Source organism: Charadrius vociferus, unplaced genomic scaffold (assembly GCF_000708025.1).
Source record: "Charadrius vociferus isolate BGI_N301 unplaced genomic scaffold, ASM70802v2 scaffold744, whole genome shotgun sequence".
NCBI lineage: Eukaryota > Metazoa > Chordata > Aves > Charadriiformes > Charadriidae > Charadrius > Charadrius vociferus.
Genome location: NW_009648252.1, coordinates 1,303,743 through 1,327,623, shown reverse-complemented (window position 1 = coordinate 1,327,623; position 23,881 = coordinate 1,303,743). Strand labels below are relative to the sequence as shown.

The 23,881-nt window shown below is 41.9% G+C and overlaps 1 protein-coding gene across 2 annotated transcripts in view; it reads right to left on the bottom strand.

Annotated features, from left to right (window-relative positions):
- Positions 1 to 23,881, bottom strand: part of FAM172A (family with sequence similarity 172, member A) — a 244,126-nt gene that overhangs the window by 123,878 nt on the left and 96,367 nt on the right. For both annotated transcript variants that reach the window (XM_009884330.1, XM_009884331.1), the window contains one exon: positions 13,976 to 14,194. In XM_009884330.1, coding sequence (XP_009882632.1) covers positions 13,976 to 14,194 — 219 coding nt within the window. The remainder of the gene's footprint in view (positions 1 to 13,975; positions 14,195 to 23,881) is intronic.

Sequence of the window (23,881 nt, the reverse complement as noted above, 5' to 3'; positions counted from 1 at the left end):
TAAACACTAAAAACAATTTCTTTTGAAACAAATGCATCCGAAACATTCAAAAACTCCTAATGGAAGTCATGCAGAAGTGTTATTTTTCTATTTCCTAAAGTACTTAAAGACTATTTTACTTTCCAGTTCTTTCAATCTGTTTATATGTTGTAATGAGAAACAGACAATTTTTTCAACCATGCTATTGCAAGAAAAATAGCATTTTGGCCAAGAAAAATGCAGATTTCCCCACCACAGGAAACAATGAATCTAGCAAACTTCAACACATTTAAGTAAAACAACAACTTAGTATTTTCATTAACAGCTATGGTTTCAGAACAAAGCTCAGCTGTAAAGTCTCTGTTACAGAGTTTATATCTCTTACATGAGTTAAACTAAATAGAACGGCTTCACCCTGTATTTTTCTTCTTGACGTCTCTGTCTCTATTTATTACATACACTCAAGAGCAGTTATTTAAGTGAAAGAAAGATTTAACAGGCTCAAAGCTATTTGATTTCTCCTAATAAAGACAGCAAAGTGCTCAGTGCTTTAAGTAAGCTGATATACTATTTATTTAATGTATGGTTATAAAGATTCGTTGAAGTACCTTAATATGTAGCATACGATAATTAATTGTATTTGAAGTAACAGCCGTTAGCTTATAAAACAATTATCTAAACAGACGACAAACACAATCTGAAATTCAGATTTGCGTTTTCTCTTGGTTCTTGTCGCAACGATGTGAAAAGTTGAATGTTGAGCTATTCAGGCCTGAGTTCTGCTTCTCAGTTTTCCCGTCCGGCCGCCCCACCTCCATTATTTTTGTTTCGCAGTACTGTAAGCAAAGAAAGGATCCTTAATCCCGATGAGCCGCTAAACAACCCCAGGACTCACTCTGCCTCTGGCTTGAACCCCGCAACTGCCTCGTGCTGACCGTTTTACTAAAGCGGGCTCTTTTCCGCTCAGATCAGTGAGGGCGTTGGCGCTGCGGCAGTGGTGCATCGCCGCCGCCGAAGATCATCAGACATTAGATCACTAGCAATTTTTCCTCTAACGCAGTGTCATTTTTTAACAACTCAAAACACCCAACTCCGTAACAGACAGCTTGGCTGTATTTTAAATTAGCACAAATGCTAAAGCCAGGAAATGTAATTCTCAGGATATCAGAACAAAAGGTTGAGAGAAAAAAGAATTCTTATATACCATAAGATTATCAGGACTAGACTGTCACACCGTGACCTTGCTGGCGTCTAGCTAATCTGACAATATTTGGCAGAGCATTGTTTCAAATCAATAACTAATTAACAAAGTACAAAAGAAGTTGTACTGTTTTTGAGGCTCCTTGTTAAAAATGGCTTTTGGTTGCACATGGGCAGAAAGGTCGCTTTTATGACATCTTCACGAGTCTTTCAACATCTTGCCACTGTCAGATTAAATTACTTTTAGCAATTAATTGTCATAAGTTAAAACAGAAGCACATTTGTTACAGCAGGTTGTCATAATGACATGGTGAGCAGTTGTTTTGATATGAATTTCTTCCACTGACCTTCTATCATATCTTAATTTTTTTGGTTGACCTAACTGGAAAATTGGGAGCAATCTTCTAACTCAGGCAGCACAGGCCAAACATTGGGGGTCTTATTGAGATCATAGACTGAACAATAACGGAACAGAAATTCCAGAGATAACCAAAGATCGGGAGAATAATATGTATCTTCTACAGAATATGTAACCTATGATGTCTATGCTGGTGGGTGGGGTAAGAAAAATAAACCCTCGAAAACCCACACGGATGTAGCTTTTGTTACTGTTATAAATGGTCCTTGATGACATTTTAATCCTTTTTTAGCCAACACCATTTGTTTGACGTGTTTTAAAACAAGGATTAAGCGGATTCAGCATCTGCAACCTGCACCCATTCAAACCGTTACTTAGTTTTGGAAGCCTGGATTTTATTGTGCTTTAATTAAAAATAACTCTACTCTTTAAGTTCCTTTTGTTAAACTTTTCTGTATCACGATGCACGCATATTATTCGTCTTACAGACTAGTCCTCCAACATCTCTCATCAAAGTTTGTATGAGTTCGCTATAGAACATTACATCAGGATGAAAACAGACAACAATCCTAACAAAAGCCCCCTCTATTTATTTGATAAATGCCAAATCCCATTTCAGCTGTTTGCTGGGCTTTGCCATGCCACCCCATTACCAGACCCTCTCTGAAAGCAAATCCCATTTGCTCGTCAACGATGGTGCAAAGCCAATAAAATTTATCAGGAAAAGAGAGAGGTATTATTCATTGAGCACCTCCTCCTGCTTAATAACTCAGGTCTTTCTTCTGTGAGGTGGAGCAGATATCCACCTCCATCCATGGAGGAGGAAGGAGCAGCAAAGACAACATGTGATGAACTGACCACAACCCCCATTCCTCGTCCCCCTTTGCCACTCGGGGGGAAGAGGTGGAGAAGCTGAGAGTGTACTTGAGCCCAAGAAGAAGGGAGGGGTGAGGGGAAGGTGTTTTGAGATTGTTGTTATTTCTCATTATCCTGCTCCCTTGTCAGCTGGCAATGAATTAAATTAATTTCCCCAAGTCAAGTCTGTTTTGCCCGTGATGGTAACTGCTGGGTGATCTCCCTGTCCATATCTTGACCCATGAGCCTTCTGTTGTATTTTCTCTCCTCTGTCCACTTGAGGAGAGGAGGGACGGAGCAGCTGGGTGGTCACCTGGTGTCTAACCACATCCTTGTATTGCCACAAAATGTCCCGGTGCTTGGTGATAGGGAGTGAAGTGCGTACCAAGAGGAAAAGAGAGGCAGGAGCGACTCCATCCTGCACTGCAGAAGAAAGATTGTGCAGAAGAACAGCCCCGGGCAACTGCAGGATCTGTCCTTAATGGTGGCAGTAAAAAAAGCTGTGAGCCCAAGAACGGTCTGGGTAAGTTGTCCCTGGTCCTGGATGTCCTGTAGGAGCTGATTAACCAGATCTTCAAGCTAACAGACTTTGGAAGGGCTCTGCCAGCTCTTATGGCTACCAACAGTTGAATGCTGTTTAACTATCCACGTCTAACGTATTTTTCTATTTTTGTAGTTTAGCTCTGTTAGTGCAAATGTTTCTACACTAACATATTTTAAATCTTAAATGTTGTTTAGTAATCAAGCTGACAATGAGCAGTAAGAACTGATAGTTGCCAGGTACCAGATGTCCTGGAAATCCCCCAAACTGCGATCACATTCACTCTGCCCGCTATCCCAGCACAACGCCAGAATACCCAAAAATGCCTCTCCTCCAAGTTTTGGAGGTGGCACCGCAGGCGTCTGCATGAGCAGACTTCTTCCAGTGAACAGCACTCTCAGAAAACTGGACAGGAGTACCTTAAATGATTCATAACCCTTAACGAACACGGGCACAGGTTTAAGATATGAAGAGAAACTGGGGGTCTGTTCAAGGGCTTGAAGTCAACCTGCAGTTAACGCACTGGCCTGCAGCTGTGATATAGATTCAGGTCTCACTTTGAAATTAACAGTGTAGACAAAACCGAAGAAGCGGTTGCGCACAGGCTTAATTAAACGGCTGTTCACTAATGCTTTAATAAAGTTGCAGCCTTTTTAATTCTGCCATGTCTGTCCTCTTCTAAAGGCACACTTGGCAAATAATCAATTTGAATGTCACAGAGTATTTTTTCTCTTCCCGAAACTCCAGAACTGCTTTGTAGTTTAAAATGAAAGTTTGTGGACTCAAATTAACCATGTAGACAAAACCCTTTTTTGCCAAAGAAATAACAAAGGAGAGGGAGTGGGAAGGACACGGTCAGTACTTGTATCCTTCCCATTATTCAAAAATGGGCATGCCAGTAACATCTGGAGAACATCTGTGAAAAAAACCCTCCTCCTGCTGTACTGCTCTGAGGGCCTTCAGCAAATTAAAGCAGACGATCTGGCTCGGGGAATTTCTTCATCTCTGAAGAAATCACAAACGTTGTGCTCAACACACCCGTGTTAAAAATGCCAAGAAACACCACCGCCTGCCTGGAGAGGCTTATATCTCTCAATGCGCACTTCTGTCGCAGTACCTGTGCAAGGCCACGTGGTATTAACCGTGCTAATAGCTAGGCAGGCTTCCTGCTCTTTGTAAGCGCATCAGCAACCACAACCTCAGTAGTACCAAATGTTCTAAGACAGGGAAATTCACCTTTCTTCACAATGTCCACAAAGCCCATCCATAACTTAAATACTTCTTCGAGGGCTGAGGTGGAACTTGGTAATCTCAAACCATGGAACCACATCACTTAGAGAGCACCTCTGCAGGTCATCTGGTCCAACACCATGCCCAAAGCAGTGTCAGCCAGGACCGGCCACCAGTGCCTGACTGGTACTTCCTATCAAAAGCAAACAGAGCGAGCTCTGTAGTTACAGTGTCGAAGAAGTGTAAAAACATGCATTGTGGAAGTTCTCCAAACCTCGAACCACATGCATTTGAGACACAGAGTGACTTTGAATATGCTCCAGAGAGGTCCTGCAGATGACTGCCACTCCGGACATGAAATCATTTACAATATTTCCATGTTATAACCTTTTCTTTCCAACTTTTGTATGCTCTGTGGACCCCCAGCACAACTGAGGCAGTGGTCACCTTTTTGCAGCTGCTCAGGTCTAGCAGACCTGAATTTTGTCTGGTCACTTTATCTTTGGGTAGAAATAGGTGTTACGCCATAGTGTTGTTAGAAAATCACGTCACGGTTGTTTACCACAACTGTATGACAGTATCTGAACTTCCACGCCTGCGATGATACTGTCTGGTGCCCGTCAGGACAAAAATCCATTTAAATATCAGCCAAATGCTACCAGTCAGCTGGGGTAGTTCAAACGAGAAAGGGAAAGGAAACGGTGAAAGAACATAATGAACAAACAGCCAACAGCAGCGAAAAGGTACTTAAGACAAGTGGACCCCACGATCAAATCAGGTGCCGCTGTTTTAAGATCCATCACAGCAGTAACTCATTTGCCCACTTAGGGCAAAGCAGTCAGAGCCTTACACAGCACGCGGCGTCTGAAAGCTTGACATATCCCAACCAGGAGGATTTCATACATGGCCAAGGTCTTCACCGGTTCAGGGTTTAAAAATAAGCAACAGCCATTAAACATAAGCCTACCCTTTTTTGGCAGCCAGTGCAAAGGACACATGATGAAAAACACGGTCCTGTCATCAAATGTGCGTGTTCATTTTTCAACCAACAGGGAAAGCGGAGTGCCCGGCGGCTCGGAGAGGCGTACTGCACAGCAGAATGTGCGAGGGCAGAGACTCATCAAAGGGTAAGACCACAAAGTTAACTGCAGAACCTTGAAATCTTTCAAAACTACTTACGCAGCCTAAGCTTTGCTAAATTTGTTTATTACTTAGTTTGCTAACTTCAAAAGAATTCCTCAGCAAACCAGATTCCTAAAAGAAATAAATATCTGTCTTCTTAACGTCTACACGCAATTAAGGCTTCTGTTTTCACAGGTTAAGAACTGAGCGGCTGCGACACAATTAAGCGATAATGTCAATTGCCCACTTTTCTAGGATATAGGCTGAACTTGCAAGATCCATGAAATCAGATTATTCAGTTACACAGCAGGTGGAAAAGATAGCAGATAGGAGTAAAAAACCATCCCGGAAGGGAACACCAGTCCGACAGAACAAAACAGGTTGCAGACACTTATGGAGTATCAGGTGTATTGTCTGAATCAACTCCATGTTAGACTTCTTGCTGTACTGTATGATGGGATGCACCGATGAAACCTTGGCTTTTGGCAAAAAGGAAACTTTCCAGCCAATGTGTGTAGTGTTTGCGTGTTCTGGTGTCGGTAGTGCCAGTGCGGACATACACGTGTGGGCAGTTGTGTACATGTGTAAGGGGGAAGTGCCCCATGTAACTCACGTTGTACTATGGGTATAACGACGGACTCGAATTTAAGTGATACTGGACAATGTTTAAGTTGCAAAGTAAGTGGGGACCGAGCAACTCTTCCACTCACTCCCTAATTTAATAAGGACGCAACAAACCCAGACATAATATTTCTGTTCTGTTTTTTTTTTTTTTTTCAGAGTTGTAGAGGTGCAGCAACCAGGAGCCGTATTTTATTAAAGGACTAAAAAATTGACACTTGGCTGGACGCGTGGTGAATTATTTCAGCACATCGTGACGGTGAACCGAGGATCCCTCCTGCTACACGCTCTGACAGCAGAATGGCAACTGAGCCCGTGCGACCCTGATGTGCGGTCTCCATAATTACTCACCAGTCACAGAAGAAGCATGATTACATCTGTCAACAGCTACTAACCCAGGGACGTCCCTTCCTTTCTGAAGAACCCGTTCGATGCAGTTGTGATACCTTTCTTACTCCATGCTTTCACTAAAAGTACCAAACTAGAAGCTCCCAAACTGTTGCTTAAGAGCCCAGAAAAAAACTCAAGGCTCCTCAACACACGCAACTCTTGGTAACTCTAAATTCAAGTCGGTCTTACTTTATTCAGTGGTTTCTCTCCAAGCAGTGCCATCTATTGGGAAAACTAACTAAAAATCGAGTATTACTTGATAATAAAGAAAATATACCTCATTGTGTATTGACAAATTCACTCTTGCCAAGTCCTGATCAAAAAATACAGGGAAATTTTTTGAATGAGAATCAACTGTTAAAAAAAAAAGTGTGGAAGAGTGTGGCTGAACAGCATGCAGCCCATTCAGGGGAGAAAACCTGCTACCGACACCACCGACCACAAAAGACAAAAGGCATTTTTGATCAGTTTAGCAACCCCTTTTCGCCAGGGACGGGAGGATAAAACAAGGATTCAGCTGAGAAAGGAACGGCAAGATTTCTCAAAATTTAGATGAGCTCATGGCCAGAGATACCATAAAACGGACTACCTTAGGAAAGGCTTCTGTCTGGACAGTATGAAAATGAAGTTAACCGCTCTGAAGGTGGTAAAAGGTAGTTCTCAGGGCGTGCTGATCGGCTACGGAGTTCACTAAGGCATAGCAGGAACGGAGGTCATGACTCCGTTCTCCTCAGAGCTCACAATAAGGCATATTTCTTCGCCTGTATAGGGATGACAATGAGCTGATTACAAAGATAAACCTTGATCTCAAGAGGTAAATAATTCAAAACAACAGCGCGCAGTAAGTAAATTCACAAAAAATACGGATTTTAGTTAGTAAAATCCTTCACTCGTAAAGGATTTTAAAATGTAATGAATGAAAGGGCTGTAATAATTGATTTTTCAAATCGTCAGCCATCTATGAATTGCAGGGTAGGAACTGATGTTTTTTCTGGGCAGTTTACTCCACATTTGTCCATGCCACTGTTTCCTCCACTACTTCTAGCCCCTTTGGCAGCCGTCACTGCCGCAGGCAGCCAAGCAGACTACAGAGGAACTACCAGATTTATCTTAATCCCAAAAGCTAGATTTTTTTCTTTTCATATTTTTTCCTGAATTTTCCACTTTGTTTTCTGCACCAGATGAGGTGAAAACAACATCCTTGAACGTACCCTGCATCCTGTGCCCCGGTCCCCTGTCTGTTGACGTTCATTTCCTAGGACTCCACAAATGTTGTTTTCCAGACCTCCACGCACCGTGGTACAGTCCTCATATCCCCCTACCCAAACCCCATATATATTTCTAGGGGAGCGGGGCGGGGTGGTGCGTCCCCACAGAAAAGGTTTATTTTGCAACAGCACCATTCATCTTAAGATGACTATATATATTTATCTCAGAAATTAAGGTTCATCACCTCTCACTGTACCAAGGCTCTTACGGCTGACTGGTCCCAAGAAAAAAAAAAAAAGTAAAGAATCTCCAAGTTTTGCAAAAAGGTCTATGTTGCCACTTGACCCCCTGCTAAATTTTTTTCTGCCTGTTTCCCCAAACACACTGAAATCCAGCACCAAAATGTGCAGCCGCGTGCAGTAGGTTAAAGGACATCACCCTTGTTTTGGGTATCAGCTAAAAGGATCTCATCCTTTGATTCTGTTAGATAAATGATAAAGGATCCTTGCAGAGAGCAATCTGTAGCGGCAGGAGGATGGACCAGAAGACCTTTGAGGTCTTTTCAGTCCTTCACTGCAATCGCTCTACAATCAAAGACAGGCAGTATCTGAGTGCAAGAAGTTTGAATAATTTTATTCACCTTTGCCTTCAACAAGTAGGTCCGCTTTCTGCTGAGCTAGTTTTCTTTACCGCTAGCTCGCTAACCGGCCAGGTTTACCGAGCCTGAATCCCGTCTGAAGGGAAGGAGGACTCATCTGACCTGTGAGAGACGGTCTTTTTTAGCACGACGGGAGCACCACGCAGCTCGTGGTGGGAGGAGAGCTGCAAGCTGCTTCTTTCTTTTGGAAACTCACACGGTTTGCCTCACGTTTTAGGAGCCGGATCTAACAGTGCACATTTTGTAGGCATCATGTAAAGCATGTTTGAAAGACACCAAAGCTACATGGCCCCGATTTATTCCTTTTCTTTGATTAAACCACACTTGTGAAATGCAGAACAAAGAGAGGGTATTGCAGAAAGAAGAGCTGGTGGCGCTCTTGAAGAGATGCAAAATCTTCCTTCGGTGATTATCTGTGTCTCTGATTTCTCACTCGCTCACGGAAAAGACAAATATAACTTTTCTGGACTGGCAGACGCAAAACATATCATAAGAAGTCTTTACAATTTCAGGATTTTTTAAAATACCTAATTTAACCGCACAAGCTAAATAGCCTATGCATAAGTGATTGAATACTACTAAAGTTTAAACTCTGTATACCTTAGCTATTTAATGTAAGATGCCTGTTTGTTGTAGTATCTATAGAATGCAGTATGATACATACATACTTTTTCTGTTATATAGAAACTACTATAGGGACTTAAAGCTTATCTAACCCTTTAGGAATGATGTGGGCACCTAACTGCAGGTGCTCAGTGCCTTCGCAGATTCTTTAGAGCACTCTGCTTGGCTTCCCGCTGCTGGGTCAGGGTGGCGCAGGTCCTACAAGACATTGCCCACGTCTCTCCAGCATCCCAAATCCCCGACAGCACCCAGAATGTTACCACAGGTTTACGTCCCAGCACCTGAACTGCAGTCTTTTTAAACTGCGAAAGTCCGGCGGTACGTGGGATGAGAACAGTAAAGCCACGGGAGCTTGTATGAGCGTTCCATCACTGGGATGATTTTGCTGTTGGTTAGAAGTGGAGGAGATTTCTCAAGAACATAAGGAAGTAAGGGTAAATATGGACACAGTAAAACCATGTGCTACTTCAGAGGTATAGGTAAAGCGGTGCTGACAGTTGTAAAAGGGGGGGAAAAAAAAGGCCTTGCGATATAAGCGTTGGGCTGAGATTCTGGAGGCTGGAGACCTGATGGCCATGTCTGCCACAGACTTTCCTCTGTGCTGGAGCATGTCCCTGACCTCTTGGGAGCCGTCTGCCTAGCGCTTGTCATTTTGTCTCTTCTGGTGGAATAAAGGGCTTATTAGCTGGGTCTCAGCAGCAGGCTAATGCAGTCACGCCGGCTCCGGAGGAGCGCGGCCGCGCGCTCTGCCAAGTCACAGGGTGGGCAGAGGCAACCGGCATCTGCCCGGGGACGGCCGCGGGGACAGACCCATGGCAGCTGGCGGGACGGTGGCGACGCCGGGAAACGGCTCCGTCTCCAGCGTGAAATAAATCCCCGGCCCCGAAAGGTCACCCCGCACAAGCGGACACTCGGGGGTGACCTTCCGTCAGGCGGTGCCTCGTGTCAGGCCCGGCGAACAATGAGCAGAAATGGCACAACTGTGCCGGCGCGCTTGCCAGGATTTCCTGCCCACCAGCAGTCGCAGTGCACTTAACCGTACGCTAATAAACCTGCCTTTTACCACTTTCTCCTAAACGCTGGCACAAATCACCCCGATGCATCCATTTTTAGCAAAACAAATTAATTAGTTGCACATGATCTTTTTCTATTTAATCTCTCGCAGAAAACGGGAAAAATTATTTATGAGAAGCGCGTTACGTCCAAATTTAATTCGATTTCGTTGGTATGCTGTTAGTATAAATAGTGCTGTGCTACAGTAAAAAATAATATTTGCAGTAAGAGTTATTAAAGCAGCTAAGCTCCATGGAAAAAAAAAAAAAAAAAGGATGAAATTCCTAGCACACGGGCCTAGGAAAGGCTCATTCCTTTTGCCCAGAAAAGCTGACCCCATCAGTTGATCTGATAAAAGTACTTCTTCCTGCTTCGTCCCTCTTTGATATCCTTCGACTACTGTGGAAACAACATTATTGCAAATTACTATTATTACAAAATTATGCAATTTATACTTTTTCCTTTCGTAACATTTCAGAACCCATTCAGTATACTTGTTTAAGTGGTGAATGCCATTTAGAAGGGGATAAATACTGATTTACATTTCTAAGTGTCTTTTACCATAGAGAAGACACTGTCAATGTGAAAATCTGTAGGGAGTGGGAGATGGCTCGGAGGATGGAGAGAATAATCGTGTCGCATTTAAGCCCTTATGATCTGTTTCCACAGAAAAAGGTTAGAGATCAACAAATTCTCAGTTTAGTTCAGTAATAAACGAAGGTTGGCTAGGGCATTAAGTTTCTGGGGGGAAGCATTAGCCGGTATGTACAGCAGCAGCCTCTGGTGGTCTAAGAAAAAATGGTAGTATGTATAAGTAAGGATAGAAATATGTTTTTTAGGAGGATGTATGTACATATTTAGCTATTTGACTCAGTCCTCCATTCAACACATTAAAAAACAGATGCTTTTAAAACGATCTGCTGGCAATATGCTTGTTAAAATCTGAACAGTAAGAGTATTAAAATTCATATGCATTCATTAGCATGTTATATAAAAGTAAAATGCTTTTGTTTAATCATTCCATAAAGTATTATAGTCAATGCTGATTATCAAGAAGTTTTCCCCTTGGTTTGCATTGACAAAAAAGAAACCAAATTTATAAGATTGTTACTGAATTGATGACATTTTCTGTCTTCACTCGCAAATTCAGTTGGCAGATGTTTTCAAGAACAAAAAATTCTGTCTTATTACAAAACATATTAAGCAGGTTTTCCTGCCATAACGTTTGACATGATGTTTATTGCCCAGACCAAATCAGTCCCTTTAACAAGCTATAATGTACGCCAGAAAGTACATTATTTCATAGTTAAGGAAACTTCCAGCATGAAACAATAAGTACTTTGATCTTTCAACCACTATGCTTAATGCACTACACACTCCCATAGACATTTTTATTTGTACTCATTTTGTGAAAAAAATACAGTACAATTTGAGATTTTGTATTTTAAGACTCTGCTTTTACATATTCTTGAGTGTCCCAGCTATTAGGTTTTTTTTTTTTCCCTATAAAAATAAATAAAATACTTAAAGAAATTTAATCATGGAAGAGTTCCATTTTTCCAGTTCCTGGAAAATCTAACTGCACAAGTGGGAGCATCATCCAGACAGCTTTAATTAGTTCAAATGGCATTTCCTCATCGGATCACAACAGATCTCAATGACCCTACAAGAACATAACCGGGGATATTTATTCCTACTACTTAACAGTCTGAAGCAATTCCTCCAGCGTATTTGACACAAACAAATTTTCACTCAGCGTTGGGTGCAGCTGATGCCTTCTTGTGAGGGTATTTTTCATCTCATCTCTCTGTACTGCTTTGCCCTGCTTGGCAAAGATGACGACGTAAGGCTTACTCAGGTTTTTCAAAATTCTTTGACGAGGTCGTTATGAAGCATGCACCACCCTTAAATATTTCTGCGGAGTGACAATATGTTTTAGTTCAAGACTCCAATGAGTCAAACGTCATACTATGCAGTGAGTAAAGGTCACGTCTAAGTCGCCCTTTGAGATTACCCCACACCAGCTCCAAGGAGGTGCCCCGCAGAACCTGTGGTTGCCCTAAGCCGGGTGGAAAGTCCCAGGCTGCAAACGAACGGTGGTTCCTCCAGCACATGTCATCCCACAGACCCAAGTGTTGGAGGCAATTTTATTTCTACATGTTGCCAATAAGGCGTCACACTGTTTTGTTCGCACTGTGCGATGGGTGGACAGACCGACCACCGTGACTGTGGCCGGGAAGGTGGAGCAGAGCTCGCTATGTTCACGGCTCCTCTTGCCATCACCTATGGCGTTAACAGTTCTGCCCAACAGGGTAAATGGCACTCTGTCGGCAGTCCAGGTTTGTTTCGGAAACCACACAGGCAAGTAAATTGCAGCAATTTGTCCCGTCACACACCAAAGTGCGGAAGTTTTTCATTCCATTTCAAAAAACTCTCTGTATGAGAACCTTGTGAAGAAAACAACCCTAAGAACTCTTTCAGAATAAAACACCAACCACATCAGAAAACTCGATTTCACTCAATTTGCCCAGGAAAGGAGACCACCACCCACGCTTTCACTAAAACTTATGCTACTTCTCTCCACGGTTTGAAGGAAATCAAATAAAGCCAACGTCAACAGTCATATGTGAAGCACAGAGCTGCCCAACGAAGAAAATGGGATGGAGTCATGCTTGTTATGTTTTGGGGGTCAACCCTCCCCAAGCCAAATTTCATGCCTCACCAAGCCAAAGAGCCACAAGAAGTTGGAACTGCTAAAAAGGTTATCAAAAAAAGGTTCACTTTCGGCAAGGGGATGCTGGACCTCCTTTCTGGACAATACAGCAACTTGGTCCACCTTGAGACAAGCCTGGTGGCCCCTCTGAAGAAGCAGGGTCTGGCTGGCGGGCAGAATGGCAACCCTCACGAAAAGCAGCGATAGAAAAAACAGGGCCCTGTTGGGGACTTTGAATATGTATATGCATCCTTTTGTTTCCCATAGTCAGTAGCAAGAGGTATTTCTCAAAACACACAGCAATATTTATGGTGTTAGTGACAATCTCGCATCCAGGTTACAAACTCTTTTAACTAGCCAGTACAGCTGTACTTCTACACACAATGTTATGCTAAACCACAATTAATAGGAACAGATTAAAATTTAAGATGATTCTAACATGCCTTTCACTGGATTTTTCTGTTTCACACCAGAAAGGCATACACATTTGTACTGTTTTAACCATACTGTGGCGTTTTTGACATGTTTTACTGTTGAATGAAAGTGCTAACTTTCAAAATAAGGGCTTTGGAAATTGCATGACTCAGTCTCGAATGTATAATGCATAGTATGTATATGAAGCAGAATGTGTCAAAGTGCAAATAATATTGTTTGTGCCCCCTGCAGAATTAGAAATCCTCGGGTAGCACTGTTATAACGATCCCATGCTGGTAGCATTACAAAGTGCAAAGGTTCACTGAGTAAGAAAAGAGCAAAGGACAGAGTTTCCTCATTACACCATTCTCGAACTATTCTAGCTTAAATATTTATTAAGATATTAATAACTCTCCTCCTTTATCTGCCGTCTGAAGTTCAGCTGAAACACAATGGATGGCTGCTCATATGAAAACAATACATTATAGGGTAAATCTGCTACCACACAAGATGAACACCGGTATTTTCCACAATACATTATTAATTCAGTAGGTAATATGTTAAAAACCTATCAGGCTATAACTACTGCCTCCCCAATATAAGACAACATAGTACAATAAATGTGTGCACGACGTGCGAAGCTAATATTTTGCCTAAGCTGCACTAGAAAGTGTTTCTTCTGTACACCTCTGTTTATAAAATCATTTTTACAAAGTCTTCCTTAAATCATTCTCTTTCTTGATAGCACCAGTGAGTTCCTCTGGGGTTTATTTGAAGTTCCCCTTTGAAATTAGAAAGGAATGTTTTGCAACTCTTCCAAAACTCCACATTCGATAAGTGACAAAAAATACCCCTAGAATAAAGAGCCAGGAACTCTGTATGAACTCTTGAATGCCATCTCAGGAAGGTGTTTGTTTTTAAAAAAGCACGCTGTTTACTAGCCACTATGGACAGTAAAAATATCTATACGGCATTAAAGAAGGGCAAACAAAACCAAAAGAAACTTACTCTAATATACATCTGCATAGTTTCTTTTTCTTTTTGTGGATTTCGATACTTTTCGTAGAAGTCACGTCGCTTCTTTGTTTCTTTCTGGATTTTGTCTTTTCTTTCCCTCTTTTCTGCAGGTTCATCTGAGCTATCAGAAGACAGCTGTACTTGGGCTTTTGTCTTCTCCACTTCAATATAGTTCTCATTGGGATTCAGTACTATTACTCCATAGCCTTCCTGTTTTAGAGGAGACACACACACACACACACAAAAAGAAATAATATGAAAAGGGAGATTTAATGCTTGAAAATGCTTTGCATTTATTTAATGCTCTTAAAAACTTTTATATTTATTTCAGTAGGTTCGCACAACATAACTTCTAAAAGGGTATTTTAAGCGTACTCTGTTTCTTTTCTGTCATTAAAGGGATATTGATGTGTGAATATGTGTCTGTGCGTGCATTTGTGCTCAGACACATCCCCCAGCATCAGAAAAGTTGCCTGTTTTACCTTTAAAATAATCTAATACGCTGTTTTATTCATAAGCACTTTATACAACTTTTTCAGAAAACAGTGTGAGAACTAAAGGAAAATATTATTTTGAGAACTCTACGCAATGATGAATAAAAAGCTTTACACCCAGCCAATAAAAACCTTTAAACGGATGGAAGGATTCCATATATATAAATACATATATATTAAAGAAAGCACGTGAAAGTTATTCACCACAGTTTAAAATAGTAAATCCTTTTGTCTGGCTGACAACGAGCATACCATGCAGAAGCCAATAGCGGCTGTAACAACGAATCGATACCAAAACGGATTCAGTGGTACTGCTTACAAGTCAACTCTTTTACTGTGGGGATGACTTTTAACTATATCTTTAAATCTGCTCTAAAACTTCACTGGGATTATGTCCCGTATTCAACAAACCCAGAGAAAATTCGTGACCTGCAGGATGCTTTTGAGCATACCAGCTGCATTTTTGTGCCTGAGAAAATGAGCTGGTTGAAAAATACATGAATTTATGAATGAGGAATAAATCTTGAATAAATCAGCCAATCATTTTATTATGATTTTTAAATGACGGCAAATCACGCAAGAATTGTAATATTCGTGGAAGACACAATCGCGACCGCAGGGAGAACAGAGAAGCACGTGCATTTAACAGATGAGCCCTTAAAGTTACCATGGGTTCCCAGTCAAAACCAAGCCGCCCTTTAAGAGTAAATTTTAATAAAGACTGACTTTTTTGGAAACGTCTATATTAATTATCTCGCTGAACAGCTTTATTCCAGCTTTTCACTGGGTGCTTGGTTCTGGGCTCGGCAGGAGGATCAAAGAGGTCCCCGTACCTAGCTGGCCAGAGCAAACCGAGCCCGCACCAACAAAAGATACTTTATTTGGGCTCGCTTCATTCTAATCTGTAGGGCCATTCACAAACCTTGTAGCGCATTGTGGCCACTGTCAGGTAGACAGATTGTCACTCGGTGATTTTCTACAGTTGGACACACTCGACTAGTTATCAAAATCGCATCTGAAGGCAGTCCCTACCCCTCGTCCTTGTGCCCTGCTCAGGCGTCTGCCGCAGCTTCTCCTCCCACCGAAAACCAAGTTAAAGGGCACGGTTGCACTCTGCTAAACAGGGTGAAATAGAGGCATTCAGGACACTGTCTCTGGCGTAAGGGACGTAGTCAAAAAAGGTCACCACAGGCCAAAGAGAACATCGCCTCCGGGCTGGACGCGGCGCCCTGAGTGAGTGCTCTGCTGTCACCCCGCTCCCCTGCCCGCCCCGCTGAGCGACCCCAACGGGGGCAAACGCACACAAACAGGTGAAAAAAAATTAAATAAGTGCATAAACAAAGAGGGAAGGGGCAAAGGAAAGGGCAAAATTAGAGAGGAAAAAAGTTTAAAACCCACCCCGGCCACCGCTGGCCGCGCTTGACCCACGGTGCGATCAAAGACACTGAATTTCCAAGGTGGGAAACACAAAGCCCAAAACCCCTCCCAGGGGAGAACGCCCCTCTCAAACTTTACTAAAGTACGTGCCGCAGGTGAAAGGATGGTTTCCGAGCTCGGGAAGTGCAGAGCCGGACCAAGTTTTGGCAGTGGGCTGGTGGTTTTGGGGCTGTTGGCCGTCCCGAGCCGCTCCTCCGGAGCAGAGACATTCTGCGGCCGATTTGCTTCGCTCTCTGCGCGTCACCGGACACGAAATTCACGTGTTTATTACAGGTCTGCCAGTCTTACAGGGGTTTGGAACTCTGCGTCCACTTTAAGCTGACCACAAAACAGACACATAAATCATCAAAGAAGTAGAATTTGTCTAAGTTATTGATTATGTAACTGAAAATTACATGACTCATTTGTCCAATTTTACGAGGACACAATGTCAATTTTTCACATAGACATCAACAGATGAAATATGATTCCATTTTTAAATTCACTGCTTCACAGATCAATTAAAGGATTTTTATCAATTATATTTTAAGGGTTGTAACATTTTTTTTCAAACAACTTTTCCCCTTAATTTCTCCCAGATAGCAGGCCTTTCCTATCCATACAATTAAAATAATTAAGTAATAACTGAGGTGGGTTCTCTCCATAATTGAGAAAAAAAATAATCTTGCAATTCATAAGACTTTCTCTTAGGAAGGTAATCTCTTTTCAGACTGTTTTGCTTACATGACGTAGTGTATTTCCCCTCCCCTTGTCTTTCTGCACCCTAAATTGCAAGAGGTAAACAACCGCACCAGGAAGAAGATTTGAGAGTAAAGTGTATAAAGCAACACGGAAAAACAAAAGGACTGGTAAAATTGTACCCCCTCTCATTCAGCCTTAGCCCAAGCGTTTTCTACTAAACGTGAATACTCAGCTCTAAATAACATCTATGTAAACAATGTGGTTTTTAAGGTCAAATAATTCTTAGAAAATGTATTTCACAGGAGCAGAGCTGCACCATTAAACTTCAGTGCAGTCAGAAAACTAACCTGGAACTCCCCACTGATGCAGTGGGGTTGAGCAGAGTGCAAGTCAATGCAAAACTGGGCACACAAAAATACTAACATCTAAAAAAAATGCTGTTAGCAAACCTTAACAACAGCCAAGATACGCAGCCTTTGGCACGACTGTTTCGCAAAGACAAAATCACATTCACTAAAAAGTGTCCTTTCAGATGAAAGTCGTGTTCAGAAGTGTGTACCTCACAATGCCATTAAAAATATCAATTTCAGCTGCGACGACCTTACAGCGTTATTAAAACACAGTGACCTATGATGTAAGCAAGTCCCATCATCCAGGGAAGTTTTTAAGGCTTGCCACCAGCAGTAAAACATTAGGTGTGTTTTCAACACGCGTAATAGGTAAAGTGCAAAGTTTTTTCATGGCAAAAAGCTAAACTTTGGTACAACAACCCCCCCTCCCGCCCTCCATCAATCATTAGCTGACAGAAAGAAGCCAAGCCCTGCGCTCTGCCACATGTCTGAGAGAATACAGATGTTGCACAGAAGCCAAGGTCTGCCCGCGTCCCCCGTCAGTGTATCTGCCATGAGACGCAATAATCAGGAGACGCTCAGCCGCTAATCCACAAATTCCGCGGATACAATCACAGTTCCTCTCTCGGACTAAAGCGCCCAATTAACAGCCATTTCCCCAAATGTCAGCCCTTCAAGGTTGGTAAAACATAACCTACACCAACTACTGGCATCCTCCAGGTAGGTACTTCTGGAGGCAGAAGACTGTGGGTGAACGCCACTTTCAGGTTCATAAATAAAACACAATTAATACTCATGAGTGAGGCAGCACATGACGACGAAAGGGAAAGCAGGCTGACAAAGTCAAGTGTTGGAAAGGGTCAGGAATCTCGGTCACAATACCTTCACTACAAAGCCAGAACAACGCAGAAGGGCCTTTTCCACTGTAAGACGTGAGCCAGAAATGGAGCAGTACTTTCCACCTCTTACTGGAGGTTCAAGTGAGATGTTCGAAACAGAGGGAATACCAAAACTACTGCCTCTGACAGCAAGAGTAAGGTTAAAAAAAAAAAAAAAGAACCCCAGAGTATTTGAGGTAAATTCCAAATCTTTTGAAATCTCTTCTGCCTGGCCACATGAATAATGAGCTGAAAGCATTCAGCTCTGCATATTAATCCACCAAGATGGGACACCATATGTGACCAGAGGGGTCAGGGCTGGAGAGAAATCTGTTGACCTATGTAACTACCTCTTTGGACTGCGAGCCAGGGTCTGAAAGAGATCATTTTCCTGAGCTTTATCAACGTGAATTTTCAAGTTCAGGTTTCTATTTAGACTGTTGGCAACCAGACCGGAGTCAATTCCCGGGGGAAACACAACCCGAAGCGCTCCGGCCCTCAAACCTGCCCGTGGTTCACACGGACACAGCCACGTCCATTCATCTTTCTGAAAGATGTATGTTCTGTTCATTTCCCATCTTTTCCACGGGAAGGGTCCATCTATGTCACTGTTGCGACGTTGTAGGTGCAACAGCGGGATGAGGTCATGACAACCAATCAGAAGTCACTAGTGAAGCGTTAAAGTAAACATAGCTGTTGGAGATGCAGCTCAGCTTGAAAAATGCCCCCTCCATTATTTGAGCAATTTTCTCAAGACGTGACCTGAGACTGAAACGCCCGAAATGTCAGTTGACTCCGCTTGCTGTTTCCACCCCATGTACATTTTGGCAACTGCACCCTGCGAATACTTTGCGATATTTCCATCCCGGCTACACCTCGGCTCCCTGAATTCCAGCGCCGTGTCCAAGTGTGCAAAAATGCCGCGCTACTGCCAAACGCACATTGTCCCACTAAGTTCCCAACTTAAAATAGCTCATCAAGTTAGGCAGGAAAAGAAAACATGCCACAAAAAGTTTTTAGAGGACCACCTGTTGTCTATTATTTTTACATAGCACTTACTCATAAATCATAACACAGGGTAATTAATCAAGCTGTCAAAGAGAAGGTCAAAGGTTACGTGGGGGAGTCAGAAGGTCATGCATGGGCTGATAGAGGTCAGGGTCACACCGCATTCCTCATTATCAAGTTGGGATGAGAGACGGCCCAAGCAAACAAAAGTGAAAGCAGATGGAGAAGTGAGTGGATAAAAAAAAGGAGAAAATTTCACAAACAAAAAGAAAAGTGAAAGAAGAATGTCAGTTGCCTTCAAACAAGGAGGAGAATAGAGCAGAAATACATTGAGATGTTCTCAAAAGGTCTCACACAATACAAAGAAACTACAGTTTGATTATTTAAATACACTTAATATAACTTTCCATCCAATCTTTTTGCAAATATTAAGCGCCGCCGCAAAGCGGGCACGGTAGTTTTGGTTCCATTTCACATCTGAAGTCAATACTTTCAAGGTGAATTAGACAAAAGGAACCTATTACCGTGATGAATGCTGATGGATATACAAAATTGCTTCTAAATGCTGAAGTTTATCCCCGTTTATGGCTACAACCAATAGACGTTCAATAAAAAAGTTATAACCTGTTTGAATGATGTATTAAGAACCATACTTTCATATACACAAATCCTCAAAAACACAAAGCATCATAAAAGTCCCTCTGGATGACACAACAGTTATAAAATATTCTATCATTACACTGACCTGAATTAGATGCAGAATACTGTGCAAAATTAGCTGTCACCCTTTCCTCAAAATCTTTGTTAATCTCATTTTGAATGTTTGCAGCTTTATCAACACATGCATCAATGTCAGCTCCTTGGTTACTGAACTTTTTTTTTGAAGAAGAAATAATTAAAAGGTTTTGGCACAGAAAAGGTGAAATTGTATCTTCCCCTGTTCCCTGAGGAGTCTGTAAAACATGTAGGATATATTGACAAACACACACCCTTGTCTCGAGCCCTGACATCCCAGGTCACCCAACTGCTATTTATTTCAAAACATTCACTTTACACTTACCCAAACTGTCACCTGCTGTGTTACTAACTTTTAATGGATATTAGAGCTATAAAAACAATAAACTCTTCATTTCCTTTCTGTTACTGCCTTCTAATTCCTCACTGCATTGGGTCTGTACCTATTCGCATGCAGAACGGTATTCATCTGATTTCACCATGTACAGTTATCTTTATGCTGGAAAGTATAAAACGTGCTATTAGTAGGTTTTACTTTGCTTTTTGTTAATTTGCTGCTAGCGCAGCTATACTAAACAAATCGATGTTCAGGCCTAAAAAACCCCACCAGATACACGGTTACCACATTTCTGAGTTTACTGCTGAAAAGTTTTGAAAAGAATTAAAGTTTTAAATCTACCTATAATTAGCAACCCAAATACGTCTGCGCCTGAGATCTGCAGTCCTGTTCTGTCATGTTTGTTCCCGAGGCCGAAACCGAATCAACACGTCCATGGCTTATAAGAGTTTTACTCCCTCAGTTGTGCACTGTATTCTTGATGGGGATTTTTCACTAGGATTTTCAGCAGAAAATTATTTCTCACGGCAAGTGAAATACAAGAAACTGCGCTATAGCATTAACTTAATTCTGCGAGTTAAGAGAAGAGACCTTCGCATTCAACACCGGCCTCCAGCGTTCTTTCCATGACCCTCAGCCCCACCACCTCTCCCCGACGTGGGACCCGGGCTGCCCGAGGGGCGGCTGGAGGGATGCGAACCCACCCCAGAGATGCAGGCAGGATGCGGGACGGCGAAGAATCCCCCCACAACGACCGCCCGGGCGGCACTGGCAGCTTCTGCCCTCCTTCACTAAGCGCACACAGCTCTGCGGTCCACACAACTGGTGAAAGAATGAGTCCACCAGCCCCCACCCCCCCAACAAGGCCGGGCATCTTTTAATGATACCTTATCAGAAGCCCCTCTGTAATTAAAGCCTGTATTCTGAATTGTTCCCCCCCCTCCTTTATGAAACCATTCTACTTTCTTTTCTGACAAAAATTTCAGAACCTTCAGCGGGGCAGCAAGACCTCAAACAAGAACCTCGCTCTTATTTCACTTTTTCACTAAGATTTTAATTAAAAGGTTACTTAGATCGATACAGAACTTAACTTTTTGAGAGCAATGCAGCAGAAACAATGGTAAACCAAATAATCTTCATAAAACCCACACAAGGAACAAGTAATTATCAGTTCCAATTTATTCATAGGGTAACCAAGGAGAATAGCGGTTACTCTCTGAAAGTTATGCTCAAATAAGGTGCAGAGATGAAGCTGGATTGAGGGATTTTTTTAACGTTTCTACAGTATTTCCAGGCATCTCATTAGCTGACAGTGAAAGTTCTCAACTGCAAATTCGTTTTCCAATCCACTTTGCCTCCTCCCTGAGAACATCACAGTATGTCTTAATTATTATCTCTTGCACTTTGTGATGAATATAACCCCAAATAGGCTTTAAGTATGTATTTTTTTTTATGTAGCACAACATGAAAAACGAAGTAACTTTATTCTAAAACACACCTCATTTCCTTCCCCTTTTTAACTGCATAAAATCTTTTTGTAAACATTTTCTCTTTCTGAACTGTTCTGTAGGTATTTCGATGGGCTCAGAGGTTTGTCTGGATTTCTAACATCTTTAGCCTGCAGAAAGGCAACCCAAGTTGCCAAGTTCTCCTACTTTACCTTTCATCTCCAAGAATTTATATGTATTACACCATTACAGAAAAAGATTAAACGTCAGTCTCTCGGAAGGTCTGTATTTCAAGCGCTGCAAAGGGAAAATACATCATGCACAGAAGTGTTTTCTGCAAAATCTTGAAGTTATCCACGTCTTGAAAGACAACTCCCATTTAGTGTTGAGCATTGTTTGTGGCTGCAGTCTGAAAGCCTTCTATCTCAATGACAGAAAATTCGGTTGGTTTTAGTATGTGCACGTATTCAGCCACCTCCCTGAGAAAACAGCCACTTGTAATCTAAAAGTAAAGCTTCTGGTTCGCACCTATCGCCAACAAACAGGTGCAATTCGGCACATTGATGCTCCTTCCTTCCCACAGTGACCTGTGTCAGAAGACCGTCTTATACTTCTCCTGCTAAATAATTTAATTACTTATGAGTTATGGTTTCTTTGTAACCTTTTAAATGACTAGCTCATTAAAATGCAAAAATATGCAAAACATGATGTCACTGGGTCAAACAGCTGTGTTGGTAAAATTATGGCTGTGAAAGTCCCTAAGAACATGAAAATATTAATAATTTATATTGCTCATTATATGGCAAAAACTCTTTAAACAGATTTAGAGACAGATTAATTTTATAATCACAAAACGCCACACTATCTCACGGTAACAAATCTTTTTACCATCTGTGACCCTTTTGTATACATAAAATATAGCTTAAAAATCTTCTTCTTAATATGTTTTAAATTACAAATATCAATGAAAAACGCCTTGTGAAACGCCGATAGGGATGTACGGAATTGTGGTTTTCAAAAAAAATTTCTCTCTTTGTTACGGATTTTATGATCACTGAAGTTTTCCTGAATAGACAGCACATAGCAGGAACACGTAGGTATTTCTCAAATGTCAGCAAGTCTTTACTGCAAATTCTTTGCAAATTAGTATCACATGCAGCCTGCTCTTGCGTTGCTTAAAAGGCTATCTTTTTTTGAACCCTGAAGTTTTTTGGAATCCGTGAAGCGACAGACAAGTATCGCTGCAAATATGTAAACAACGTATTATCGCACCCAAAGTTTAAAATGCCACATGTCTGTGCTACGCGGCCGATTCACAATGGCTAAAGTGAAAGGACAGAGAAACCTTCATCCCTGGGACTCTCTATTGATTGCCTCCTCAGACACACGGAGGTTTCAACTCGCAATAAACAAGACTGATTTTTTTTGAAGCTGCTAGTTATGGGTTTCTGCAAGTCCTACTTTTTTTTTTTTTTTTTCCCCCCTGCTTTATACACGCCAGACGTTGTCCTAAGGGCTACCAGAACTTTTCTGCTGAACTAATACAAGGTAGTGGCACAATCTGCTAATAAATGAATCCCTGGAAAAAAAAAATAAAGCATTCTACAGAAGGAAAAAAACCCCAACAACGAAAACAAAACCCCTGCCATGGTATTTATTTACTTGCACGCAGAGAACGATTTTTTTCCAACCCCCTTTTCTCTTTAAATTGCTGCAAAAATACATAAGCTAGCGGAGCACTGTACACGCTGAGAGTTTTGATGCTTAAATGAGTCTCGGGATAGTTTTATGTGAAAGGGAAGGGTTAATGGGGATTTTAAACTAATGAACACAGTGACACAGGGCTCTGAAGTAAGCCATGCATAGTTCTAAGCCAACCTTAGAATTTCCAACCCTTCCAGCACTGGCTTAGATCATACAGGCTCTACTAGAAATGTCAAGAATGTGAAGAGGCGTCTTTAGCCAAAAGGACACAACTTTAAGTACATAATGCTAGCTTACACTGGTTCGTTTATTCCCCTCTTCATTAGTGAGAAAATGGACTCTCGTAAATGCTTGTTAAAATCCCTACCTACACTCCTCTGGTTAATGTGAGTGATCCATTTGTGTTCATTTCTGCCTGACAACGCTTACTGGAAGATTAATTGCCCCATGTCAAACTGTAGCAACCCTTGTCCCCTTCTCATTTCCTTTTCTCTATGCTGCTGAAGTAATAATGGACCTTGTCTTTTGTTTTAAGACCGGGATTAGGAGAGAGTGAGTTTTTCTTCAGACGACTTTATGGAGTAGAGTTTGGTTGAATACTTATAAGATTTACCATGAAAAGGAAGCACATTGCCTTTTTTTTCGCCCACTGTTTAACTCCACGTTATCTTCTCGTCTCTACCCTGCCTCTCCTCCTCACCTACGCGAAGTTGTCATAAGAAAATCTCCACCGTGGACATGCTGTGACCTCTACGCAGATGTCACTGTGAATTCTCTCACCTGGGAAACACCAAAACTGTGACAAACCACTGATGCCGTTGGTCA